This window comes from Protopterus annectens, chromosome 2.part2 (assembly GCF_019279795.1).
Source record: "Protopterus annectens isolate FY-2018-M chromosome 2.part2, PAN1.0, whole genome shotgun sequence".
Classification (NCBI taxonomy): domain Eukaryota; kingdom Metazoa; phylum Chordata; order Ceratodontiformes; family Protopteridae; genus Protopterus; species Protopterus annectens.
The window spans coordinates 38,002,793-38,027,792 of record NC_056730.1 but is presented as its reverse complement, the minus strand read 5'-3'; the positions used below and the strand labels follow the sequence as shown (position 1 = coordinate 38,027,792).

Sequence of the window (25,000 nt, the reverse complement as noted above, 5' to 3'; positions counted from 1 at the left end):
CCTCATACACACATGCTGTGGATATATGAAACCTGCATCACACAGATTAGGTGGGAACATCACCACCCTGTCCACCCCAGTTGTACAGGGAGATATGCACATCAACCATACTCCTCCCCTCAGCAATGGTGAGCATGTACATATTGCCTACTGATGGCAACAACAGCATATCTCCATGTGGCATAATAACATCAGTGTCTGCCTCCTACATGACCTCAGGCATGTGCTCACAGCTCCATCACACACCTCAGTCAAACACAGACCTGCCACCATCCACAAATAAGCGACATGGAAGATGCCCACTGTCAACCCTCTACACAGAAATGAATGGAGGTTAGAGGATTATGCAATCAGGTGTCCAACATTGGGGGGAATAAGATAGCTCAGGGACAGGTGTAATGCAAGCTGCTATAGCCATGATAGCTTGGAGAGTTTCGGTGTTATGTAGATTATTTTCAAGTAATATCCACTGTTGATGTGCATTTTGTCAACCGTATGAAGTCATATGACCTTTTTCCTGATTAGGTATTCCAGGTAACATGCAGAGTGCTCACCTACCAGCATTCTCTGTTGGGGAAACAGACATCACCACCCAATATGTGATTGCATATTATGCTCTGTCATTTGGACGGTGAGCAGATGATGTGCGGGAGAGGACTGCCCTGTGGAACAGTGTGGTCCTCAGGGTAAATAATGCTGGCCTGCACAGCAGAACTTATGAGCATGTGTAGCATCGGGCCACTGACCTCAAATGAAATGCAAGTCAATGGGCTGCTGCTGTAGCGGGGGACCGGCTAGCCACAGGTGGGGGCCCAGTCATCCAGACCCCACTGACACCTACCAAGGAGCTCCTCACCACACTTGAGCCACATGTCAAACTCACAAGCCATGATGCTGAGGGAAGCATTGTGGAGGTGGGCTGCACAGACACACACACACACACACACACACACACACACATACACACACACACACACAATGGATGAGGAACGTGCGGGTAAGGGCCCAGTGGTGATTAGTACACCAATGTATCAGACATACATGTATCTGTATTGCATCTGCATGCATGTGTCAGGTCCGATTGCAATTGTGGGTGGGGTTTTCTAATGCACAGAGTTGCACATCTATGGTGAGGACAAGACATTGTGTATTATTGCTGTTAGTACTGCAGATGTTCAGACATGCTGCATCCATCATGTGCGTCTGCTGACAATAACTCCCTCTCACAAGTACCTAGGACCCTCTTGTCTGCATATGGGACAGCAGTCTGAAACTGGTGAGTATGACACTGTTCTGCTGTTGCCTGGCAATATGCCAGGCATGCGAAGCTTATGCAATTTACCATGCACACAACCATCAGTAATAGCTATACTGCTTTATGTAATAGCTCTATTGCCTGTTGTGCATATTTACTTGTGCTGGGGTTAACTGTATTGCATCACAGTAGTCACCACTGACGTGAACTCAACATTCCTGTAGCATACCTCACAACTTGTCAGTGCCAAGACGTCTGGACAGAGGCCAGCAAATTGTGCTGGACAAACGGCCTAAGGTAAGGTCATGCATGACACATTACTGGTATACAGTGGATATAAATTGTGTACACACCCCTCTTAAGATGCAAGGTGTTCCTGTTACATACTAATTAGGACCACAATATGACAGTCCACACCTCTTCCAGCCTTTGATGTGACCCATAACAGGTACAGTTCACTTGTAAAACCAAATATCTGGACTCATGCATTGCATCTATAAGGCTGGCCCCCTGTGAGGGTGGCAGACGTCCTATTAGCATGATGTTTCAGTCAGGTATGATACCTCATGCTGTCATGTGCGTCAGTACAATCAGTGTGGCCTATTCGGCTATATCACATACATAGGCATTGTTAAGGCACACAGACCACTTCCGACCACATATAGGTTTCAAACATATGGATATCCCAGATACATCTGTACAGAAGACTGGACAATGGTTTAACTTGCTGCATGTGATGCAGATGCTGTTGCCACACTATATAAAGTAATGGCAGCAGGAGGTGGTCATCAGCCGTGTATGGTATATACATCAAAATGGTATAAGCCACACATATGATCCTCACACACACACCAACAGCTGCCAGCATAAGGATTAGAACTCCTGCCTATCTAGGTATTCTTACTATAGTGCTACGCAGTTATGAAATGCGCCACAAAGAGTACAGTTTTGTACCTACCATAAATGTAGATGTTCGAGGATCCACATTGCTGCAGTCCTTACTATTGGGTAGTCCGCTGTCCAGTCGGCCCGAATACCAGAGTATATGGCTGACGTCGGTCAGGGCGCATTAGACTGATGTCAGTACGTCAGGGTACTAATGCGCATGACCGACGTCATATCCTCAGTCTTTTCTTGCCCCAGATGTCAGAAGACCCTAAAAAGACAAGGCCCAAAATACCTGCACCAAAAATATGTACAATATATACAAAAATATATACAAAAATATCAACATATAACCTCACCTACACAACCACCCCTAAACACAGAGGGAAGGAGGAGGGTAAATTGGACTGCAGCAATGTGGATCCTAACATCTACATTTATGGTAGGTACAAAACTGTACTATGTTCTTCGCTCCACATTGCTGCAGTCCTTACTATTGGGTAGAATCCCAAAGCAGAGGTAAGGGAGGCTGGCAAATCATAAAGAAGTAGGAGCTGACAACATGCCTTGCAAAACAGCTGTGGCAAAACCAGCCCTAGACTTAGAGTAGATAGGAAGGTGATAATGCTTAGAGAAAGTATGCACTGAACTCCAAGTAGCTGCCTCCAAAATATCCTTAGTTGCCACCCCCCTTAGAAATGCTGTTGAAGTGGCAGTAGCCCTAGTGGAATGAGGCCTAATCCCAGCTGGAATCTCCTTGCCATGATGGGAATAACAAAATGCAATGCAAAACCCAATCCACCTAGAAATAGTTTGTTTTGACACAGGCTTGCCCTGCGAACTCAAAGCAAAAGAAACAAACAACTGCTGAGACTGCCTATAATCCTTAGTCCTGCTTAAATAATAACACAATTGCCTGTGTACATCTAAAGTGTGCAAAATCTTTTCCCCTTTATTTTGTGGGTCTGCATAAAAAGTAGGCAAATGAATAGTTTGGTTTAAAGCCACACTAGAAACCACCTTAGGCATAAAGGAAGGATTAGTACGTAATGATACCCTATCCTTATGGAAAATCAAAAAGGGCTCTACTGCCATAAGGGCCTGCAACTCAGACACCCTTCTTGCAGAAGTAATAGCCAACAGAAAAGCAGTCTTCCATGACAAGTATTTCAATTCAGCAGTAGCCGCAGGCTCAAAAGGTTGTAGAGTAAGTTTTTCCAACACAAAATTGAGATCCCAAGCAGGAGTAGGAGCTCACGTGGGGGTCTTATATTCTTTGCCCCTCTAAGAAACTGCTTGAACAAAGGATGAAAACAATGGTGGGTCACAATCATAGTGAGCTGAAATTGCTGCAGCATGAATCTTAATGGAAGAGAAGGACAAACCTTTGTCCAATAATTCAGTAAGGTATTGAAGAGCCACACTCAAATTAGGCTCAGAAATCTCCAAATTCTTTGCTGTACTCCAAAATAAAAATCTCTTCCATTTTTCTGTACACTTTCCTTGTACTAGGTCTTCTAGCTTCCATAATCACATTTAAAACTTGTTGAGGAAGTTGAGACCTGCTGTGTTTCAACACAGAATATGCCAGGCTGTTAGATGAAGAGAGTGAAGCTTGACATTGAGCAGATGACTGTCCTTCTGGGATAACAGATGAGGAATCAAAGGTAAAGGCCATGGAGGCTTCCTTACCAGACTCCTTAGTAGTGGGTACCAGTGTTGCCGAGGCCAATCTGGAGCTATCAAAATCATCCTTGGCTTGTCTTGTCTGACTTTTAATAGCACCTTTGGAAGAAGAGGCAGAGGTGGAAAGGCATACACATGAAGGTTTTTCCAACTGAAAGACAGAGCATCCACTTTCCAAGCTGTGTGATGAAACCCTTTGTGCAAAACTTTGGCAGCTGGTGGTTTAGTGGAGAAGTAACAGATCTATGTCTGGAGTTCCCCATGACACTGTCAATTTCTGAAATACATGAAGATCCAGTTTCCACTGTGGGGATCCATGATTTGTCTGCTTAACACATCTGCTAAGGAGTTCTGTGCTCCTGGCAGAAACCTTGCCTGAAGAGTTAGTTGCAAGCTTAGCGCAGTCTCCCATAAAATCATTGCTTGCCTGCATAGAGGATAAGAATGTGTTCCCCTTGCTTGTTGATGTACCACATGACAGTTGTGTTGTCTGTTAGAATCAACACCTGCCCTGGAAGAAGTAACTCCTTGAAAGCCATTAATGCAAACTGGACTGCTAACATCTCCTTCATGTTGATATGTAGATGCTGTAGTCTGGCAGGCCACTTGTCTTGTATCCACTTTCCATTTAGATGAGCTCCCCAAGCGATGTCCGAGGCATCTGTCGTTAAAATCTGACTCGCCTCTGGCCGGGTCACAGAGAGTCCCTTGTTTAGGTGACATTCCTGAGCCCACCACAAAAATTCTTTTGAAGGCAAGGTATTATTTGAATGACAGTGTCCAAATCCTGGCAGTGCTGTGTCCATACATTTTTGAGATACCATTGTAGCTTCCTCATATGCAGTTTGGCATTGGGAAGCACCAGAATACAAGATGCCATGAACCCTAATGCTTGAAGGACTGTCCTTGCAGTCAGCACGGACTGATGAGATAGTTGATGGAAGTAAAGTGATAGACTCTTTTGTTTGTCCGGGGTTAAAAGGCCATCTGGGCTGCTGTATTCAGTCTCACACCCAGAAAGCACATGTCTTGAGAGGGTACTAGACTGGACTTTATTTCGCTCACAGAATACCCTAGGCATCTTAGCACTGCTATAACATATTCCAGATGCTGTAGAAGGTCTTCCTTTTCTTGAGCCAGAATCAGGCAGTCGCCCAGGTAAGGATAGATTTGAATTCCTTGTAGCCTGAAGTAAGCTATCACTGGAGCCAGAACCTTTGTGAATACTCTGGGCAGTAGATAAGCCAAAGGGCAATGCAGAGAACTGATAATGAGAATTTCCAGCTCGAAACCGCAGATACTTCCTGCAACTTAGCCTTATAGGCACATGAAGGTAAGCTTCCTTGAGATCTAAAGTTACCATCCAGTGATCTTTGCCCAGCAGAGGTAAAAGCTGTTGTAACGCCAACATCTTGAACTTGGGAATGTCCAGATAAGTGTTGAGGAGAGATAAATCCAAAATTGGTCTCCACGTGTTCCCCTTCTTTGGTACTAGGAACAGGCGAGAATAAAATCCTAGGCCCCTTTCTGATACAGGGACTGGCTGAATGGCCCCCATCAGGAGTAACTGAGAAATTTGCTTGTGAGCCTCTTTTCTTTGTGGAGGAGGAACGTCTGGCATGCCTTTGAAAGGGGGCAATGTATGGAAATAAAACCTGTAACCGTGGTGAATGATATCCAACACCCATCTGTCCTGAGTAATTAAATCCCAATTTTCTTTGAAAAGAGACAATCTTCCTCCCAAAGGAGCTGCCAGACGAGAATCTACTGGCAGCTGAAAAGACAGGTCATTGGGTCTGTTTACGAAAGGACTGACCCCTGCCCTCACCAGAAGTCTGAGCAGGTGAACTCCCTGTTCTAGGCCTAAAAGAACCTTGAGCTCTGCCCCTACCACGTCTAGACCTACCCCTAGACTGGGAATCATAAGCAGGATATGTCCACCCCTTAGCAGGCCAATTTCTACTAAACTTCGGTGGCTGCACCTGTAAAAAATCTTTAACAGTTTGCATAGACTTAGCTTTGTCCTCCATTTTCTTTAAAACTGCTTCCACAGGCGAACCAAACAACACATCAGACTGTAAAGGAGCATCCAAAATCCTTGTCTTAACATGCTCAGCCAAATTCTGATCCCTCAACCAGGCATGCCTGCGAAGAACAGAACTAGTGGCAGCCACCCTCGAGGAGGCCTGTACAGCATCAAAACCACATTGCAAAGAATGCTTACCCACTTGTTCAGACACATGAACCAAATCCAGCAACTCTTTACACTCAATACCTTCCGCCAAAGCATCCACCTTAGATTTCAATTGTGAAAGGAGATAATTTTGATATTTTAGCATGTGAAACCGACAATTCAACGCTCTCATGGCCAGAGTGGAAGAAGCACACATCTTCTTTCCCCACCTATCCAAAGCCCTTGCCTCTTTATCAGTGGGAACAGGATTTTTAACCACAGAGGCCTTAACACCTTTAGGCCCCTGAGAAACAGTTTATGGGTCCGCCCTAGGACTCTTAAACAAATACTTATGAGCTTCGGGCACCCTATAGTACCTATCAGGTTTAACAGGAGCAGGAGGCAAAGAGTCAGGGTTCAGGGAAGCCTCTGCAAAAACATCTTCCACCACATTCAACACAGGAGGTATAGCTAAGGGCCTATGCTGGGGTAAAAACAAGAATTCCCTAAGCCTTTTCCTGGAATCAGAGTAATCCTGGCCTTCCCATTTAAAGTGCTCCCTCATGGAATGCAGAGTCTCTGAAAATGAGAAATCCTCAGGAGGAGAAGCTGTAGGAGTGGAATCATCCACATCAGAATCAGAATAAGGAGGATACTCCAGCAAATCTTCCGCAGAAGACTCAGAAGCCTCTGAACACTGTTCAAAACTATCAAACTCCGGTTCCACCCTAGGCCTCTTATCAGGAGGGGGCATAGAACCTCTAATCATAGTAATCAAATCTTCTGCCATTTTAAGCATATGTTTCTTAGTTACAGAACCCAAAATGCTAGGAGAAACCCCCACTGAAGCTGAACTTGGCCTACCTCTCAAAGAAGTTTTGGCAACAGAAGGAGAGGCTCTAACTACCTTGGGAAGAGAGGGAAGAACAGTTACCTGAGAAGCCCTCAGCCTGGCCTACCTCCTGAGAAGGCACATCCTGTAACAGTAAAGTTTCTGCCTGAGACTCCATAGAAACTCCTGGCAAAACCTCTGGCTCCACTGAGTTTCTAAAGAACCGACGTCCGACTGCCGGTTCATCAACCCTAGGCTTCGCTGTTTTGTCCTTGCGCTTTGACGAAGCGGCCGGAGCATCCGACGGCATTTTATAATTGCAACGCTTCCCAAACACTAACCTGGCACAGTCTAACCTCCTCTTAATAGTGCGCTTGTTAGACCTAGCACAAGAGCGGCATCCATCAACGACGTGCTCAGGCCCTAAACAAGGTATACACAAGGTATGGTAATCCCTATGAGGTATCTGTTTCCCACAAGAAATACAGTTATTCACTTTTTCTGACATCCGTTAAATACTGAGGCAAGAAAAACCAAAATGTTCTCAACGGGGTACTTAGCCAACTTCTGATTCGGTCTGAAACTCCGGTTTCGGAAATATTTCAGAACGCCAACCTGCACTCGCAAAACTGCTTCTGCATCGGACCATGCGGCAAAAAAGACTGAGGATATGACGTCGGTCATGCGCATTAGTACCCTGACGTACTGACGTCAGTCTAATGCGCCCTGACCGACGTCAGCCATATACTCTGGTATTCGGGCCGACTGGACAGCGGACTACCCAATAGTAAGGACTGCAGCAATGTGGAACGAAGAACATCTTATACATTTCCAACTCTACCAAAGGTACTTCTGAGGAGGATGACATCAATTGGTCTACTAAATTGGAGTGAATGGAAGTGTAAATGGTAGTACACAGGTCAAAAATAGTATGAGCCAGACAGTACATGATTCACACACACACACAACAGTATTGGGATTAGAACTCCTGCCTATCTAGGTATTCCTACTATAGTCCAACTCAGTTATAAGACGCGCCACAGAGTTTTAACATTTCCAACCCTATCAAAGGTACTTCTGAGGTGGATGACATCAACAAGTCTACTAAATTGGAGTGAAGGGAAGTGTAAAGGATAGTACACAGGTCAAAAATGGTATGAGCCAGAAGTACATGAATCTCTCACACACACGACAGTATTGGGATTAGAACTCCTGCCTATTTAGGTATGTCCACTATAGTGTTACTAGTGCTTACAGAGCTTACTGAACTTTCACATGGCCAAACCTGCTGATAACGGCACAGCTATGGTAAAGTATTACAGGTGGCAGACAGTGTGCCTTCTGTTCCACCCATACATCATTCTAGTTCTTTCTGTCTTGCACTTCAACTAGCATTATGGCTTATTTATTGTATCAAACAGTGTGGCACACCTTTGAGCCATCAGCAGTACTCGTTCATCACAGATGTCGCCCCAGTACTTATGTCCACCCCTCCTGGCATGTTTTAAGGGCGGTTACCTGTGCTTTCACCCATTAACCTGGTGCACTTGTCCATTCTGGGGCACAGACAACCCTCCCCTCTAAACTCTAAACACTCAGACCTGTGAGGGTTACCCATATATCACCCAATGTGGGTATATGCACTCCTCAGCAAAGACTGGACTAGGAGGTCAAGAGGAGAAGATCAACACCTGCCGCACACCATGTGGAACACGTAGCTCACCATGACACCCACTTTGACAGCCATGACAGAGTGAAAAGCCACACACCCACCTTCCCAGAGGCACTCAATGGACATCTACGCAAACAGCACAGACCAGCAAGGCAGACACCCATTCAAGACACCGTGGCATGGCGCATGCCAAGGGACAAATATTTAACCTACACAGTATGCTCCCAACCTAAGCCCCTAAGGTTAACCACCTTGCACAATACAGTGATTATGGAACAGGTAACAGCCAAATATCAATCACATGACAGCATCTAACACATAACACAGCCAGTCACATCAGTCCACAACAACTACGAGTATCACTCCGTATCCATGTGGCTGTGAATGACTTGGGACACACCTCCCTGGACTACATGACAGGAGATATGGTTGAACTCTCGGATTAGGCGGGCCAGGCAGGTGTGAGAGTAGTCCTAGGCAGGGTACAGCTGTCACCCAGAATGATGCTGTGGTACTATCAACAGATAGTTGACTGCAACATTGGCTTACGTGTTGTGTGTCATTCCCAGGGGATCCAGGACCTCTCTGCTTGGCATGGCATGACTGACCGAACCCAATGATTTGTCACGGATGTCCTACATCTGTCACCACTGAGTTGACAGGTACTGGCCAAGTGTCTTGCCACCCCTATGGTGCCTTATTAGGCAGTGTTCCTAATGTTATTACCACCATACACATGTATGCAATCTGAGGGTCATGCTGCTCAACAGTGGACATCTGTCAGGATGCAGTCACTCATAACAGTTGCAGTGGAGGACACAGGTCTACTGTAATGGAGAGGTGGCTCACAGCAGTAGACCTGCAGTATCAGGCTATGACACACTCCACAGTTGTCAGCCCCCAAATATGGACCACACCTCCACAAGTGGTGTCTCCATATTCATTATGGATAGGAACACCTCCAGACTAGTATCCCACCATAATGCATTGGAGATACTTCTGGTACAACTGCCTTGGGGTAATAGTGCAATCCAGACCATAGCCTGCTATGGTTCCACATCTTTGTCCCTAGACTGTAAATGCACATTCCTCAACAGCCTGCCATCTCTGATGGTCCAGTGCAACACTAACATAGTACGAGTCTTCAACAACCCCTCCATCACCTGGGGAATGTTGCCAAGCACCAGTACAGTGGCCCAACACTTCTGGGATTCATCATTTCCATTGCCCTAGACCAGCTCGTACTGACCCCTGGTGCAGGATGCAATAACCTTGACCTGTGTTGACCACTTAAATATGGGACTGTTGCTAATCCCCAGATGTCAATCCCTGCATGGTAAGATTCACACAGGCTGTAATCAACATGGAACTCAACATGTCAGCCACACCCCCACAAAGATAACCACCTCACAAAACCTCAACAAAGCAGACTTTGCAGCCATGAAAACAGGGGTGGATGTCTTCGCTGCACCCATGGCAATGGGAAGTAGCTGCATGACTGTGGAATCATACACATAGGCACTGTACAAACAGTTACATGAATGTATGGTACTAGCCAGAGCCAAAAGAACCCAGACACTGTCCTCCAAACACTGGGAGACAATGTGATGGTCCCCTGCCATTACTGAAGTGTACATCAGAAGGAGGACACTGTTGCAGGGGAAATGTGATGTCCCATGACTGTTGAACTCCCTTATTAGCCTCATACACAACTTTGGATCCCTCATGGAATCCCCAACAGGCATCTATGGCAGCAGAGATGCAGCGGACACTGATGACAGTCACAACAGCCTTTTATAGTTACATCAGCAACCTCCACAGCATTAAACACAAGTGCTGCGAGATACTGCACAAAGCTAATATCTATCCTGAGGCAACAGATATTGGCCACAGTCTTGGCAACACATTCAGTGCCAGCTTTAACCCCTCTCTCCCCCCACAAGTGCTGAGTGAATGTATTCTCACATGCTGTATCCCATTTCCGTTCTAAGTGTCACCAAGATGTGGCCCTGCAGCAAGGCCACAGGGTATGGCAGTGCGGGGACACATCCATGTCATACGCAGGGTACAGTATGTGCACGCTAATCCCTGGTCTGTAACACAGTGATTGCATATGCCTCACAGATTATAGGGTTGAGGGTTGTACATAGGTATATGTTGATATACATCTGTTGTAGAATGGAGAATGGTACATGTTCTGGTTTGAACACACTTCCGATTGCTAATGACCACAGCCACAGAGGATATTCATCAACCAAACACACTGGAATTACTATTCACACACAAACACACACACACACACACACACACACACACACACACACACACACACTTGCCAGTACTGAGATACATAGGTTCATTGCTTCATAGGTGTGTAGTAGGTGAATGGGCCTGAAGGCTCTACAAGGCTAGCCCAAGGGAATACCTTGGCATCAGGCCACATGACAATAGTCCCAGTGTGGCTCTGGAGTATAGTCACTGGAGTGGTCCCCAGGGGTGGGTATTGTATTCTCCATCCACTCACCCAGATTTCTATTTTGGGTGGTCAGTGATGTGCACTGCTTCCCACGTATGTGGTCTATATTCAATAACATGGACAGTGTCTGGGTTCTGCACATGTCCCACATGTATGTTCTTTGACATGTGGAAATGTGCTTGAGGTCTCTAGGGCATGTTGTGTGGACAGATTGGTATCTTCTGATGTAGCATACCTGACCTCATTTGGCGAGATCTGGCTATGTAACTGAGGTAGTAATTGCACCTACACTGACAGTATGATATGGGTATTCAGTGGAGTTAGTGGCATCTGTCCATACAGGGCATGTGTATAAGACATGGTATTCCCTTTGTGGGGTACATCTGCAGACTCTACAATTGTTGCAGGCATCCAGTGGGGAACATGGCAAAATGGCCACTGTACACACTGATTGGGCTACTAAGGGGATGGAACAGGGTGCCATGTCCTTTTCCTTGCTGGATAACACACACAGTCAGGCGATGTAACACAAAGTACTTTCTGATGTCAGTGGCACTGTTGTGGTTAACAGGCATGTAGTCCACTACAATCACACCGTGGGTACTATCTGTGAGGCAATATGCAGGGGAACTTCCAATACAGTGGTTGTTGCACGATATGTGGGTGGAGAGTGGTCTCGAGTAATAGAAGGGTTGCCTATATTGTACACTAATCCATAGTGTCATGTGCATGGCGCATGACATTTAGAGCTGTTGATTGTCTATACCAACCTCTACAGTGTTTGACAACTGTTGGCCTTGTAATGTGGACATTGTGACCTATACTAGGTCCTCAACATAATAGTTTAGCAAACCCCCCCAATGGATCCTGTTATTATACAAATCATACTGACCCCCACACAGGATACTGATGAGACACAAACACACACACACACTTGCCAGTACTGAGTTTCAAACCCCTGCCTAGCTATGTATTGTTACTACAGTGTACTGCATTTATCACACTCACCACTGAGCTTATACGATGGATGTTGTCACAAGGGATTTCTAAGGTGAGGAACATCACCAGCCCTTGTAAATATTGACATTGGATGATGTAGTGGGTGAGAGATTCCAAGAAATATTTTACCCTACACACATTTCCATTTGCCAGGGGTGAGGTTCAAACCTCTATCTTTTCGGACCATTATGTTGCGCATTTACCATATGCACCACTGACCTTACATGGCTTAGGGTTGCCAACAGGTACTTCTAAGGTGGATGATATCTGTAGGACTGCTAAAGTCAGGCAGTGAGATGTGTACTGGGTGTAAATGGGGCCAAAATGTTTGAGGTACAGACATACATATGTAGACATATGTACACACACACACAAACACTTTCCAGGGATGAGATTCAAACCCATACCTATATAGTTATTGCTACTACATTGTTCCGCATTTATCGCATGTGCCATGGAACTTACATAAGTGACATCAGCAGCAGTGCTAAAGGAGGGGTAAGGGAAGTATTGTAAGTGTGAATGACCACAAAATCAGGTCTCTACAAGGATACACATTCTCTTTCTCACACAAACACTCACATTTACACAGTTGACAGGATCAGGATTGAACTCCTGCCTAACTAGTTTGCTACACTATAGTATTACGCAGTTCTCACAAGTGCCAGGGAGCTTATATGCTGGAGAGCTGTCCAAAGGTAACTTTGAAGGTGAGTGACATCAGCAGCAGTGCTGAAGGAGGAGTAAGGGAGGTTTAGTGAGTGCGAATGGCCTCAACCACTTTCATCTAGAAACACACACACACACACACACACACACACACACACACACACACACACACACACACACACACACACACACACCTTTACATTTGACAGGACTGAGATTATAACTGCAATCTGTACTGTAGTATTACACAGTTATCACAAGCACCACTGACACTATAGGGCTGAGGGCTAACCAAAGGTATTTCTACAGTGAATGACATCAGCACATCATGTGATATAGGCCAATGGGATGTGTAGTGGGTGGGACAGGCCTCATAGTGGGATTCTCTCTGTCGCTGTCTTTCTTTCTCTTCCCCACGTGTGTGTGTGTACATTTGACATATTATATGTTGGTCTTAGATGTGTGTGTGTGAAGTATCAATGGTGTACAATTTGGTGTGTGTGCACAGACAGCTGTGAATAACCGATATCTGTAGTCCACTGTGTTGAGATATGGGCTTCATTTCTTTAAGTGTAGGAGCATGCCCAGTACGACCTTCTATAGTGTGTGTGTGCATCCATTCCAGGGAGGGTTGGTCTCCAGTTCAGGATTGTGTGTGCTACAGCTACACCTAGCAAACTGCTTCTGTAGGATATCTGTAGATAGGCTGCCAATATGGAGGCACAATGGGCTTAACATACAGGGGATACTGTAACTATTGCAGTCTGGGCTGCTTGCATGATATGTTTGGTTGGGTCTATATTAGATACTCAAAGTTACTGAACTTCAAATATATGATCGACACCATATCGAAGTCCAGTAACACTGAATACTTAATAAAAACATTTGAAAAAGTCAAAAAACAAAACTACTTGCTTTAAGCAGGGGGCAAGCCCCCCCTACACCCCCCACTACTTAAATATTCCAACTCTGAGACCGCACTACATTGAAGTAAATGGAAATCTTCCCTTATGGAGATTTCCGTTTACCTCGTCGATGTTCGGAAGTTTCGCCGTTTACGTGTTGACAATGTCAGATTCGACATTCTGATCATTCACGGATCTAATACGGACCCGTTTGGTTGCAGCATAGATATTCTGATACATGTACTGCTTTACACTGTGATGTGTCATGTCATCAACTTCTAACAGTTATCATTCTTTGCTCACAGCTATTTACCGGGAAATACAAGATGAATGAAGCTGAGACCAATATTCTGAGGCATATAGACTACACATTCTGGCACACACCTGCCATTGTGGAGGGGTAGCTATAGACAATAGACTGCTGGTTCTGTGTAAATGGTGCAGCACCTTGTTACTATGCTGGCTAGGGTTCCCCTCCTTGTGCTCTTCTCAACTTCACGGAATGGCCATATCCTGCTGGGGCCATACCTCTCAGTTGTACAGATACACCCAATTTATCCAGATGCAGGACTCGTATATCCGGTCAGTTTACCTTCACATTGTGGTTTACAAGCAGTTTTGTGGCTATTCATTCATTGGTCTGCAGTTGGGAATAGTATGGGTGGACATCAGAGTTTCAGACTTCACACACTCCATAACATCCATGCTTTTACACCCCCCCCCCGTTATTCTCTCCTCCACCTAACATTATGTAAGCAATATCTCAGAGGTATCCCTATAGTTGGGCCTTTATCCCAGTAGTATTTAAGGCCTGATCCACAGTACTTGCAGTAGGACATGGGGAGGCATGCGACTGGCATTTGTCTACATGGCCTTGCATTTTGTTTACTGTTAGGTTGTTAGTTGGGACCCCATGACATTCTGTACATTGGCACTATGGGTGCAGCATGGGCCTTTGCCAGAGGACTATAGGCCATTTGAGAGTGCTGCAGGCCATCTATTACTGCATTCCTACATGGGATTGTGGGGGGGGGGAAACACCTGCAGACTTCAACATTTGAAATGACTGTACTGGTATTTCAGTTACTCTGTTGGCTTCTATTTCATACTGTATTTTGACCTATCATGCAGACAGGAGGCATATCAGTAGAGTACGCATGTTAGACCTTAATGGCATATATTTCAGTTTCAGACTTCTTACCCTTCAGAACTAGAATGCAACTCCCAGACCTGTTGTAGTATGTCTGTGTAGGTCTGGTGGGGGGCTGTTCACCATTGCCATAATTTGGGGGCCTTAGCACAGCCTTTCTTCATGGTCATCTACACCTGTCCTGCTGGGTGAGGCTGGTGGTGGATATGTGACCTATTGACACCCACAGTTCTTTGGGCCATCACATGTACTGCAGTGGGGGTTGTCATCTTGTGTAGTGCTGCCTAGTATGTTAACACCTGTATTTGTTATGAATATCCTGCTGTCTTATATAGCTGTCTGCTGCTATCCCATTCAGCCACCCAATTTCCTTGCATGTTTGCATCTATATCTTACATACACGTATGAGAACCTACTACACCACTCAGTAATTGTTAGGAAGTGTGACTTACCTTGTTGTTGGGCCAGTATTGAGGACAGTGCTGGAGGGCTGACTATGTTGGGTGCACATAGTACACTCCCTGTACATGGTAAAGCTCAGGTAGTGTCATGTTTGGCATCCCTTTTACTGTATGTGCAACTCGGAGAGAGGTATCAGTCTCTGGGTCCCTACAGTGTCAGTGTGTGTGCTATGTGTTGCCTCTTTGCCAAGGCCTGGACATACTGTGCACGTCTCCTTCTGCCTACAGCGGCAGGCTCAGGATGCTCCTTCTCCGAGTCCCTGTATGCTTGTGTTGGCTTTGGCAGTGGTGGAGGGCTGTGTGGCCCTGCCCGTGCTGTTCCTGCTGCAGCCGTTTCTGCAGGATCATATTGTGTAGCATGGCACATACTAAGAACATTTGTGTATATGTAGCTGGAGAGTACTGCAAGGCTCCACCGGCTATGTCAAGGCAGTGGAACCATGACTTGAGCATCCCAAACACACATTCTACAATGATCCTGGGTTTGTGCGTGTGCCTCATTATGGTGTTCTTGTTCGGGTGTGTGTGCATTTCTGATGGGTGACATCAGCCACGGCTCCAGTGCATAGCCAGCATCCACCACTAGATGGCCATATGGGATGTCCCCCCGGCAAATGCCTGGTACAGCTGTGAGCAATGCCAGATGTGAACGTCGTGCTAGCTTCCAGGGCTGCCAGCATACACATTCATGATAATGCCCTGGGCATTGCACACAACCTGGCAGTTGATGGAGGGGAAGCCCTTGTGGTTTATATAGACCCTGCCCCGCTCACCGGGTGGTGCTTTGATGTGAATGTGCGTGTTGTCTATAGCACCAACTACCTCATGTTATTCTGCTATACGATGGAAGAGACGCATACGTGTGGTCAGAGCCTCACGGGCAGTGGGGAAATATATATGCTCATTGGCATGTTGTGTCATAGTATCCAGGAACTAGTGAAGTACCCTGGATGCTGATGCCTGTGAGACCCCCCAAGATATCCCCAGTTGGTCTTTGGAAGGTACCTTTGGCTAGTATTCTTAAGCCTAGACATACCTTGGTATCCAATGGGATGGGTTCCCCTCTATTAGTTCTGTGTGTAAGTTGCGGCCGGCACAGCTCAACGATTTGCTGTAGAATGTCCCTGTCCACCCTATAGCGCTCTACTACCTCCAGCTCATGTAGGCCCTGGTAGGTTACCCTGGGTCTGTACACTCTTCTCCTCCTCCTCCTCACTGTGGGTCGGTTGTCGGCATTCTCCTCCTCACCACCCTCAGTCTCTAGCACATATTGATGGAGTAAAGCAGCAGCAGCCTCTAACATTTTAGTTAGTTTTGCCAGTTAAAAATCCCCCGTCTGTGTACACCGGTAGTGTAGAGTTTGTGGGAAAAAACAAACAGTCTGTAGGGTATTTGCATAGTTTATTTTAGTGTGCTGGGCTGCTGCATCTGTAATTGTCTGATTCAGATACATTCCACCTGCCAGCTATGCTAGTTTTACTTGATTGCCTTCCTACTGCTGTTTCCCCTTCCCAGTTCCTCTCTACTTAAGCCCCGAGGTACACAGCTTATACCTAGTGCTCAAATGTAAACAGTGCTGCCATTTTCTCTTTTTTTTTCTTTTTCTTTTTTTTAAATCCTGGTGCACGGTAAGCGCATCCGTTTAGTCTACAGACACAATGCTCGGGCACATCTGACACACCCCCTTCCTTAGCTGTGCTTAGCTAAGGGCAAACATGGACCACAGAGCTCCAATGCGCTTACAGCCAGCATGACATACCCCCTTATGAAGTCATTCAGCACTTACACTTGCACTGTTGTATTGCTGCATGTACACGGCTAGGTATAAGCTGACACTGAGGAAATCTGGGATTCAGTACAACTCCCCTCATTTGCATACCCCAGTGTGTAATTCATTAGTTACTGCACTTAGACGAACCCTTTCCCTTGACAACCAGTGCTCCCTGGTATTGTTTACATTCTGCATGCCATTGGCTATAATGGCAAAATGCAGAATTATCTTAAAATTGACTTTTCTCATTTTTTTTTCTCAACACGATCCCGTTTGCGCTCTGCTGCCCTAAGCTTAAATGGCCGTGAGCGGCCAAAAAAAAAAGTTTAATTTAAAAAAAAAACTGTTATTAATGCCAATAGCCTTATATTTGGCCATTGGCATGTGTGTTTGACTGTAACACATGCTTTCCACGAGCTGTCCTAACTCTGTTTGTTCAGATGCAGAAATGTATTCAGTTACTAACTGAATACATTTCTGCTCTGACACTGTTCCTACACAAAGCACGGTCAGCTTCATGGATCGCAAAATCACCTTATTTGCATGTTTTTTTACCAGCAAATGAGGTGATTTGCATCCCGCACAGCTTTCCATGCAGGAAACGGTGTAGGGCCACTCATGCACGTGAAAACGGCACTTTCCTGGATTGCTCGGTGGCCATTTTCCATGCAGGAGCTCCTACACTGTTTCTGCACGGAAATCAGCCATTCGTGAATTCCAGGGAAAGTTTACATATATTTTTTAAACAGAAAGAAAACAAAAGTATACAAGAATAATCAGGAAGGAAAGTTTCCAAAGGGATGTTATCTGAATCTGGAAGATATCCACAGACACAGTCTACTGATGAGATTCATCTGTGTCAGTCCTATTGCTGGCAGAAAAGACCCAACAAATATGTGACAGGGGGTTTGGGCTTCCCCTGATGGGAAGGGCTTAGCCAACCCCCTATTACAGTCACAGGAGAGATTCTGAGTTTTGGAAGTTGCCAGTGTAAGTTTTTGAACAGGAACAGAACCCAATGGGTATTATGAATAATGAATGTCTCAAGCAATTCAGGCTGCTTTATAAACAACTCAAAACAGTTTTGACTCTTTCATAATTGGGAAAGTACATAAAATGGTCCACACTATTAAATATCACACAATTCCTCATTTTAAATTAGCACTGCATGAGCAGGATAAGAATAAAACATTTAAAAATCAATTTTCAAAACAAAGCCAGTTTCCCTGTTTAGACACCAACAGAAATTAGCTTTGACCCTATAAAGTTTCCCTGCTTTATGTTCTGTAGGAATTAAGAGTTAAACTGCATTGCTGTTGCCTATAAACTGTGGTCTTTAAAGTTTTGAGAAGTGCCATTTTGATACTGAGGTAAATTATTTTGCAGGTGATTTCTGCCCCATTGGCTGCTGTCCATCAAGCATCAGACTGTGACCATTCATTCCTCCTCTCCAGGGTTTCTGTATACAGGTGAAGGGGACAGCTGTCTGAGGGTGACCATTATTCAGGCAATTCAGGAGGGTGCTTAGCGCCTTCAGTCATGTCACCGTGCTTCTGCATACTTGCTATGAGGTGTACCACTTAAAGTTTGATTGCAACTCCTGCCAACAGGCCACCACTATGCATCACTGCCCCTCCTCCAAGGGATTCTGACAGTGTGCGCAGCTGGCTCTACCACATAATCCCTGGAGGATGGGCCCACCCATCTTCCCTGATAGCAATTAAAACACCTGAGCCACCAATCAAACTCATCAGGGCTCTCTCTCCCAAGAAGACACTGGTGTTAGGTAAATTTTTCTTTGAAAAATAAACAGGAAAAATATGACACTACCAGACACTCACCCACTGTTAAAAGTGAAAGCATGATGCACAAACTTTTAAATACTGACCTGTTTTCTTAACAAGTTTATGATACCTGAAGGACGAGTAAAGATCACTTCTTGGAAAGCCATGGCTGGGACAAACCCTATAAGGCAAAAAAAGTAATTACAAGCATGCTTAACTGTAAAAAAAAAAAAAAAAAAAAAAAAACCACTAAACAGTAATATATTTTGTTTTACTTTGTATATTAACATTCTACTGCAAAGAGGTAGTATTAGCATACTTTCTAGATGCTGGCAAGTTTTAGAAAGCTACACATTACAAGTGAACATTAGCTTTACTAAATGCACAGAAACAAGATGAGGACACTGGAGGTGGGAGCTGTGGGGAAGTCAGAAATGTTGGTAAGCAATTTCCTAGCAACTTAACATGCTGCAATGTGAACTCTGCCCAGGAAATACTGCTTCTGTCGCCACCTTAAATGCTACGATTATGGCATATCTTAACCTTTTGAATGGATGTACAATGGCTTTTCAAAATCTATCTGTGGTAAATGACACGACAGCGAGTTCTGGATTTTCATATCTTTTCATTTTACATGTGTACTGTTCCTACTTGTTTGTTAAAATTCATTAGTTGTACAGTTTTACTATCTATAGCATTCTTCTTAAATTCCCACGTTCTGGATTTTTAATGTTTCTCAGCCTCCACATGATTTCTCCTTATGCTATCTCTTTAAACTGTTAGTTTTGCTAATTGTTACTCTTGTAATGTATGAACATTTTTTCTCCTTGAACTGCGAATAAAATGGGCCAAAACACCTCTGGGCATATGGTAATATTTGTTCCATGAACACCTTCTTGTGACCTACCGCATGCATATACTTGTGCATTTGAAGATGTGTATTTCTATGCAAATATACATGTAGGTATGCAGTAAGGCAGAAGGGGGCTATGCAAGGCATTACTGCACAATAGGTGTATTGTGCATGGTGCAGACGGCACAAACCACCTACTTTACAATCTCGGGGTCTATGGTAATATCTATACCATGCACATCAAGTACCTTACGGAAAGTTTACATTGATTTGCAAGTTTAACTCTTTAAATATGTGGATGTATTTATGAAGTTTTCAGGACAGTAATTTTGGGGACCCATCCGCTTAACTGTTGTGCAGTTTCATTTCCAAATTTTGCTTTGCAGTTGTGTTCACAAATCCCAAGTTGCACAAATTCATTGTTCGTTCAGGTAGTGGTGGCAGTGGTCCACAGACTACATGCTGAAACTGTTAAATTTTTTCACAAGTACGGACATTTGTTTAAAATATTAAACACATATAATGTCTATATTAACTAACTGTTGAGGAATTATTTAACTACATGAACTTTTTAATGCAATCATTCCATGGAACTGTCTTGTCTAACTGTTGTGTGCCACTGTGGAGTTTTGTTTGCTAAATGTCATTTCACATTTTTGAAAACCCAGTTTTGGATCCAGTTGTGCTACATTTCATGATGTGGTGGTCATTAGAAAATGTGCTAAAATCTGAGCACAGAATAGCTCTAGCAGAGTTATGGCCATTTGTTTAAACTTAAAAACATTTACTAAACATTTCTTGCTTTTTGTTAATTTACTAATATCATTTTAAATGTTATGTTAATATTAAAACATGTAGAAGTTGATGAAGTTGATTGCATAAAATCTTTCCCATTGCAGGACAGAGTTAAAGGTGACAGAAATTAGAAGTTATGTACCTACCATAATGTTCCATGTTAGTTGTCTTCTCTCGCCTTCTTTCTTGCTGGATGGGTTGCTCCGACTCGGCACTTGCTAAGCTCGAGAGTCACTTTTACCAGCTCGAGGCAGCCCCATATCCCATGATGCAAGGCGGTAAATACCCAGATCTCGTTTGGTACCTAGAGGGAAAACTACCTAGCATAAAAACTTTCCACTAAGGAAAGAAGAGCAATAAGCCTAAAAAGGCTGTAAGGGGAAACCAGATAACTACAACTAGAACTAACGGGTGCCCAAAGAAACAAAATCTTCCAGAGCCAAGGGAGATCAAGGTCTGTCCAGGCAAGTGGGCAGGAGGGAGGGTCGCAAGAAAGAAGGCGAGAGAAGACAACTAACATGGAACGTTATGGTAGGTACATAACTTCTAAATGTTAAGTTGTCAATCTCGCCTTCATTCTTGCTGGATGGGACCGCGTCCCTAGCACCTCTATCCTGGGTGGCTCAATGGAACAGACTCTTGAGAACCGTGGAACCAAAACTGGCTCTATCCCTGGAGGCCAAATCCAATTTATAATGAGAAATAAAGGTATGAGGAGTGGCCCAAGTGGCTGCTGCACAAATAGTATCTAAGGGTAGCCTAGCCTGAAAGGCTATAGAAGTGGCTAAGCCTCTAGTGGAATGTGCCTTTGGTTTTGAGCACAGCTGTTTGCCCCTAAGTTGATAAATTTCGGAAATGGTGGAAGATAGCCATCTAGACAAGGTCACTTTGGAAACAGGGAGACCTTTCTTATTTTCAGCATAAGAAAGAAAGAGTTGATCAGACTTTCTGAATTGTTTTGTTCTGTCCAAATAATATCTTAGTTGGCGGTGAACATCAAGATAATGTAATTTTTGTTCCGATCTGTTGGAGTAATTAGGAAAAAATACAGGGAGATCAACAGATTGGTTTAAATTTGTTTTTGAAGCAACCTTGGGCAAAAAGGATGGATTAGTTCTCAAGGATACTCTGTCCTTGTGGAAGACCAAATATGGGGACGAACAGAGAGGGCATGAAGTTCTGACACTCTCCTAGCCGAGGTAATAGCGACAAGGAAGAGTGTCTTCCACGAAAGAAACTTTAGTGAGCATGAAGCAGCTGGCTCAAAGGGAGGAAGAATTAAGGATGTCAGCACTAGATTTAGGTCCCATTGAGGAGGAGGACTCCTGACAGGAGGTTTGAGGAGAAAAACTCCTTTTAGAAAAGCTCTACAAAGCTTGTGGGACATAATGTTGTGATCTGCAAACCCGACATGAAAGTTCGAGATCGCAGCCAAATGAACTTTGACCGTGGAAGATGAAGAACCCGAGTGAAAGATTTCCGCTAGAAAATCCAAAACTGCATGAACAGGGGCAGTAAAGGAATCTATGCTCCTTGAGTTCGCCCAAAGGGAGAAGTTTTTCCACTTGTTAGTGTAAATCCTTCTAGTAGAGGATTTAAGGGAAGCCACTATGATATCCCTAACAGGGTTAGAGATCATAGGAAGCCTGGCTAAGGAAGGAAGTGGAGCAACCAAGCTGTGAGGTTGAGAGAAGGAATGGACTGATGCAGCTGACCCAATTGGTGGATCAGAAGATCTGGCACTGGGTCCAGATGCCACGGCTGCACCAAAAGGTGACGATGGAGGAACGGAAACCAAATTTGTCGAGGCCAATACGGGGCAATGAGAATCATTTTGGCTCTCAAAACGGTAGCTTTCTGGAGTACCTGTGGTATCAATGGAAAGGGAGGAAAGGCATAAAGAAGTCCCTGGGGCCAATCTTGGGTAAGAGCGTCTCTGGGGGGATGGCCCGGAAGTGGGAAGAAAGAGAAGGCGGCTGGGCATTTGCTGTTTTGGGGAGTAGCAAAAAGATCGCAACATGGGCGGCCCCACTTCTGAAAAATCTCCTCCACTATAGATTGTTTGAGAGACCACTCGTGAGGCATGAGTATAGCTCTGCTCAATCTGTCCGCTAAAAAGTTGGTTTTCCCAGGGATATGCGTTGCTACCAGAAACCGATGAGAGGAGATCGCCCATTGCCAAAGTCTGAGAGCCTCTCGACACAAGGGGTAGGACTTGGTTCCGCCCTGCTTGTTGATGTACCACACTATGGACATGTTGTCCGTGTAAACTGCAATTGTTCCCAAGGGAAGAAAGTCGTTGAGGGCTTGCAACGTTAAAAGCACTGCTGTCATCTCTAGGACATTTATGTGCAGGTGGTATTCAAATGGTTGCCACGTCCCATGAACCATCCTGCCCTGATAATGACCCCCCCCACCCGATCAGGGAGGCGTCCGTAGTGACTGTGGCTACCGGGGCCGGGGAAACAAAGGGTCTGCCCTGATGAACCTGGGGAGAAGAAATCCACCAGGATAGGTGGTTTTTGCAAGTTTGTGTCACCAGAATTTGGTGACGCATGGGAAGTTGTTGGTAGGATCATTGGGTGAACAACATCCATTGAAGGAGACGCATGTAAAAGCGGGCCAAAGGAAGAAGAGTAATGGCAGCTGCCATGAGGCCCAATACTTTTAGGACCAGTCTGGCTTGCACTTTTTTGCTGGCAAGGATGATCCGCACATGGTTTTGGATATGTAGGATTCTCTGGCATGTGAGGTTTGCTGACATCCGAACAGTGTCTAAATTTGCGCCTATAAAAGTATTAGACTGGCAGGGCAATAAGGAGGATTTTTCGTAGTTGATCGAAATTCCTAATTGAGTGCAGAGATTTAGGGTGTAATCCCTGGCTTGGAGAAGTTGATGCCTGGTGGTGGCTGAGAGGAGCCAGTCGTCGAGATACGGAAACACCTGGAATCCTTGACGTCTCAGGTGAGCCGTGACCACCACCATGCATTTGGTGAACACTCTGGGGGCTGTAGTGAGACCAAAGGGCAGGGCTCTGAAATGAAAATGACTGGACCCCAGCCGGAAGCGGAGAAACCTTCTGGAGCGTCTGTGGATTTTTATGTGATAGTACGCATCCTGCAGATCTATTGAGCACATCCAGTTGTCTTTGCCCAAGAAGGGCAAAATCGATTGAAGTGTGACCATCCGAAATCTTGTCTTTTTCACAGACTTGAGTCTGCTGAGGTCCAATATTGGTCTCCAATCTCCCGTCTTTTTGGGAACCAAAAAGAACCTTGAGTAGATTCCGGGCTCTGAATGGTCTGTTGGAACTGGCTGAATGGCCCTTTTGTGTAGAAGCTTTGATACTTCTAATTTTGCGATTTCCCTTAGACCGGGTGGAACATCTGGAAGGGAATTTTTGTGAGTGAAGGGACTTTCCTCGAAAGGAATCTTGTAACCCTCGGATATGATCGACTGTACCCATTTGTCTTGTGAAAGGGAAAGCCAGGCTTCTGGGTACAGCGATAATCTTCCCCCGACTGCCTCCAAGGATGGACAGTCGGGCAACACCTCAGGGATGCTGGAAGGGCTTGTCAGAGAGAGGCTCTCTGCTTCCCTGGTTTTGCGGACCCCCTCTGCCCCTAGGGCGGCGTCTGTTATTATTATTACCCCCTCTGCCCCTAGGGGTAAACTGACCACGTGTGTCCGGCGTGACTCCCTGAGATTTACGGAACCACATCTTTCCGCCCCTTCTGTCCTTTAGGGTAAGGCCTAAAAGGGGTGGAAAAACGGACTCCTACGGCAGAAAGAGTCTTGCCGTCTTGCTCACACCTGGTCAACGTATCCTTCACCTGAGGACCAAACAATGTTGATCCATCGAAGGGAGAGTTTGTGAAGGATGCCTTAAAGGGATCTGCAAAATTACAAAGCCGCATCCAGGACTGACGTCTAAGAGTCACTCCTGTCCCTGCAGCTCTACTCGCTCCATCTGCTGCATACGAAATCAGCCGCATGGAGGAGTTGGCTATGGAGTTAAGGATTCCTAGCTGAGAAGCAATCTTGTCCTGAGACCCTGCAGCTGTAGGATCCTGTACTACTTCACCTAATTCTTTAAGGATGTTCCTTTGAAGTCTGGTGAAGTGACATAAATAATTCAGCGAACGCATGGCAAAGGTCGCTGAGGAAAACATCCGCTTACCATACCTGTCCATGGTCCTAGAATCCTTGTTAGGAGGATGGACCGGTACGGAAGGATCTGTAAGTTCCTTCTTGGTGGCGGCCACCACCACCATGGCATCAACAGGGACACCTTTTGTAAGAAACTGTTTCTTGGAAGGGGCTGTAATAAATTTAGAAGGCCTCCTGGGAACTGGTTCTACGGAATCAGGAGATGCCCACGCCTTCCGAGCTATCACCTCCATGAGGGGGTTGAAAGGCGGAGACACCCAGGAGGTGGAGGGTCAAGATCCGAACGCCTCTAGGTATACTGACTCATCCTCGGAGGGATTAATGGAGGGCCAGTTTCCCCTTTGTTTTAGGAGTTCTAGGATGTCTGAAAAAGAGACATCCTCAGAGGGGGCTCTTGGGGACCCCTCAGACTCATCTAAGTCGGTATCTGAAGTAGTAGACTCAGGGGAGTCTAGGTGCTTCC

General features: G+C 45.2%; 1 protein-coding gene across 4 annotated transcripts in view; it reads right to left on the bottom strand.

Annotated features, from left to right (window-relative positions):
* MTX3 (metaxin 3) overlaps positions 1–25,000 on the bottom strand; it is a 558,615-nt gene that overhangs the window by 408,709 nt on the left and 124,906 nt on the right. For all 4 annotated transcript variants that reach the window (XM_044063728.1, XM_044063727.1, XM_044063725.1 and 1 more), the window contains exon 3: positions 18,823–18,899. In XM_044063728.1, coding sequence (XP_043919663.1) covers positions 18,823–18,899 — 77 coding nt within the window. The remainder of the gene's footprint in view (positions 1–18,822; positions 18,900–25,000) is intronic.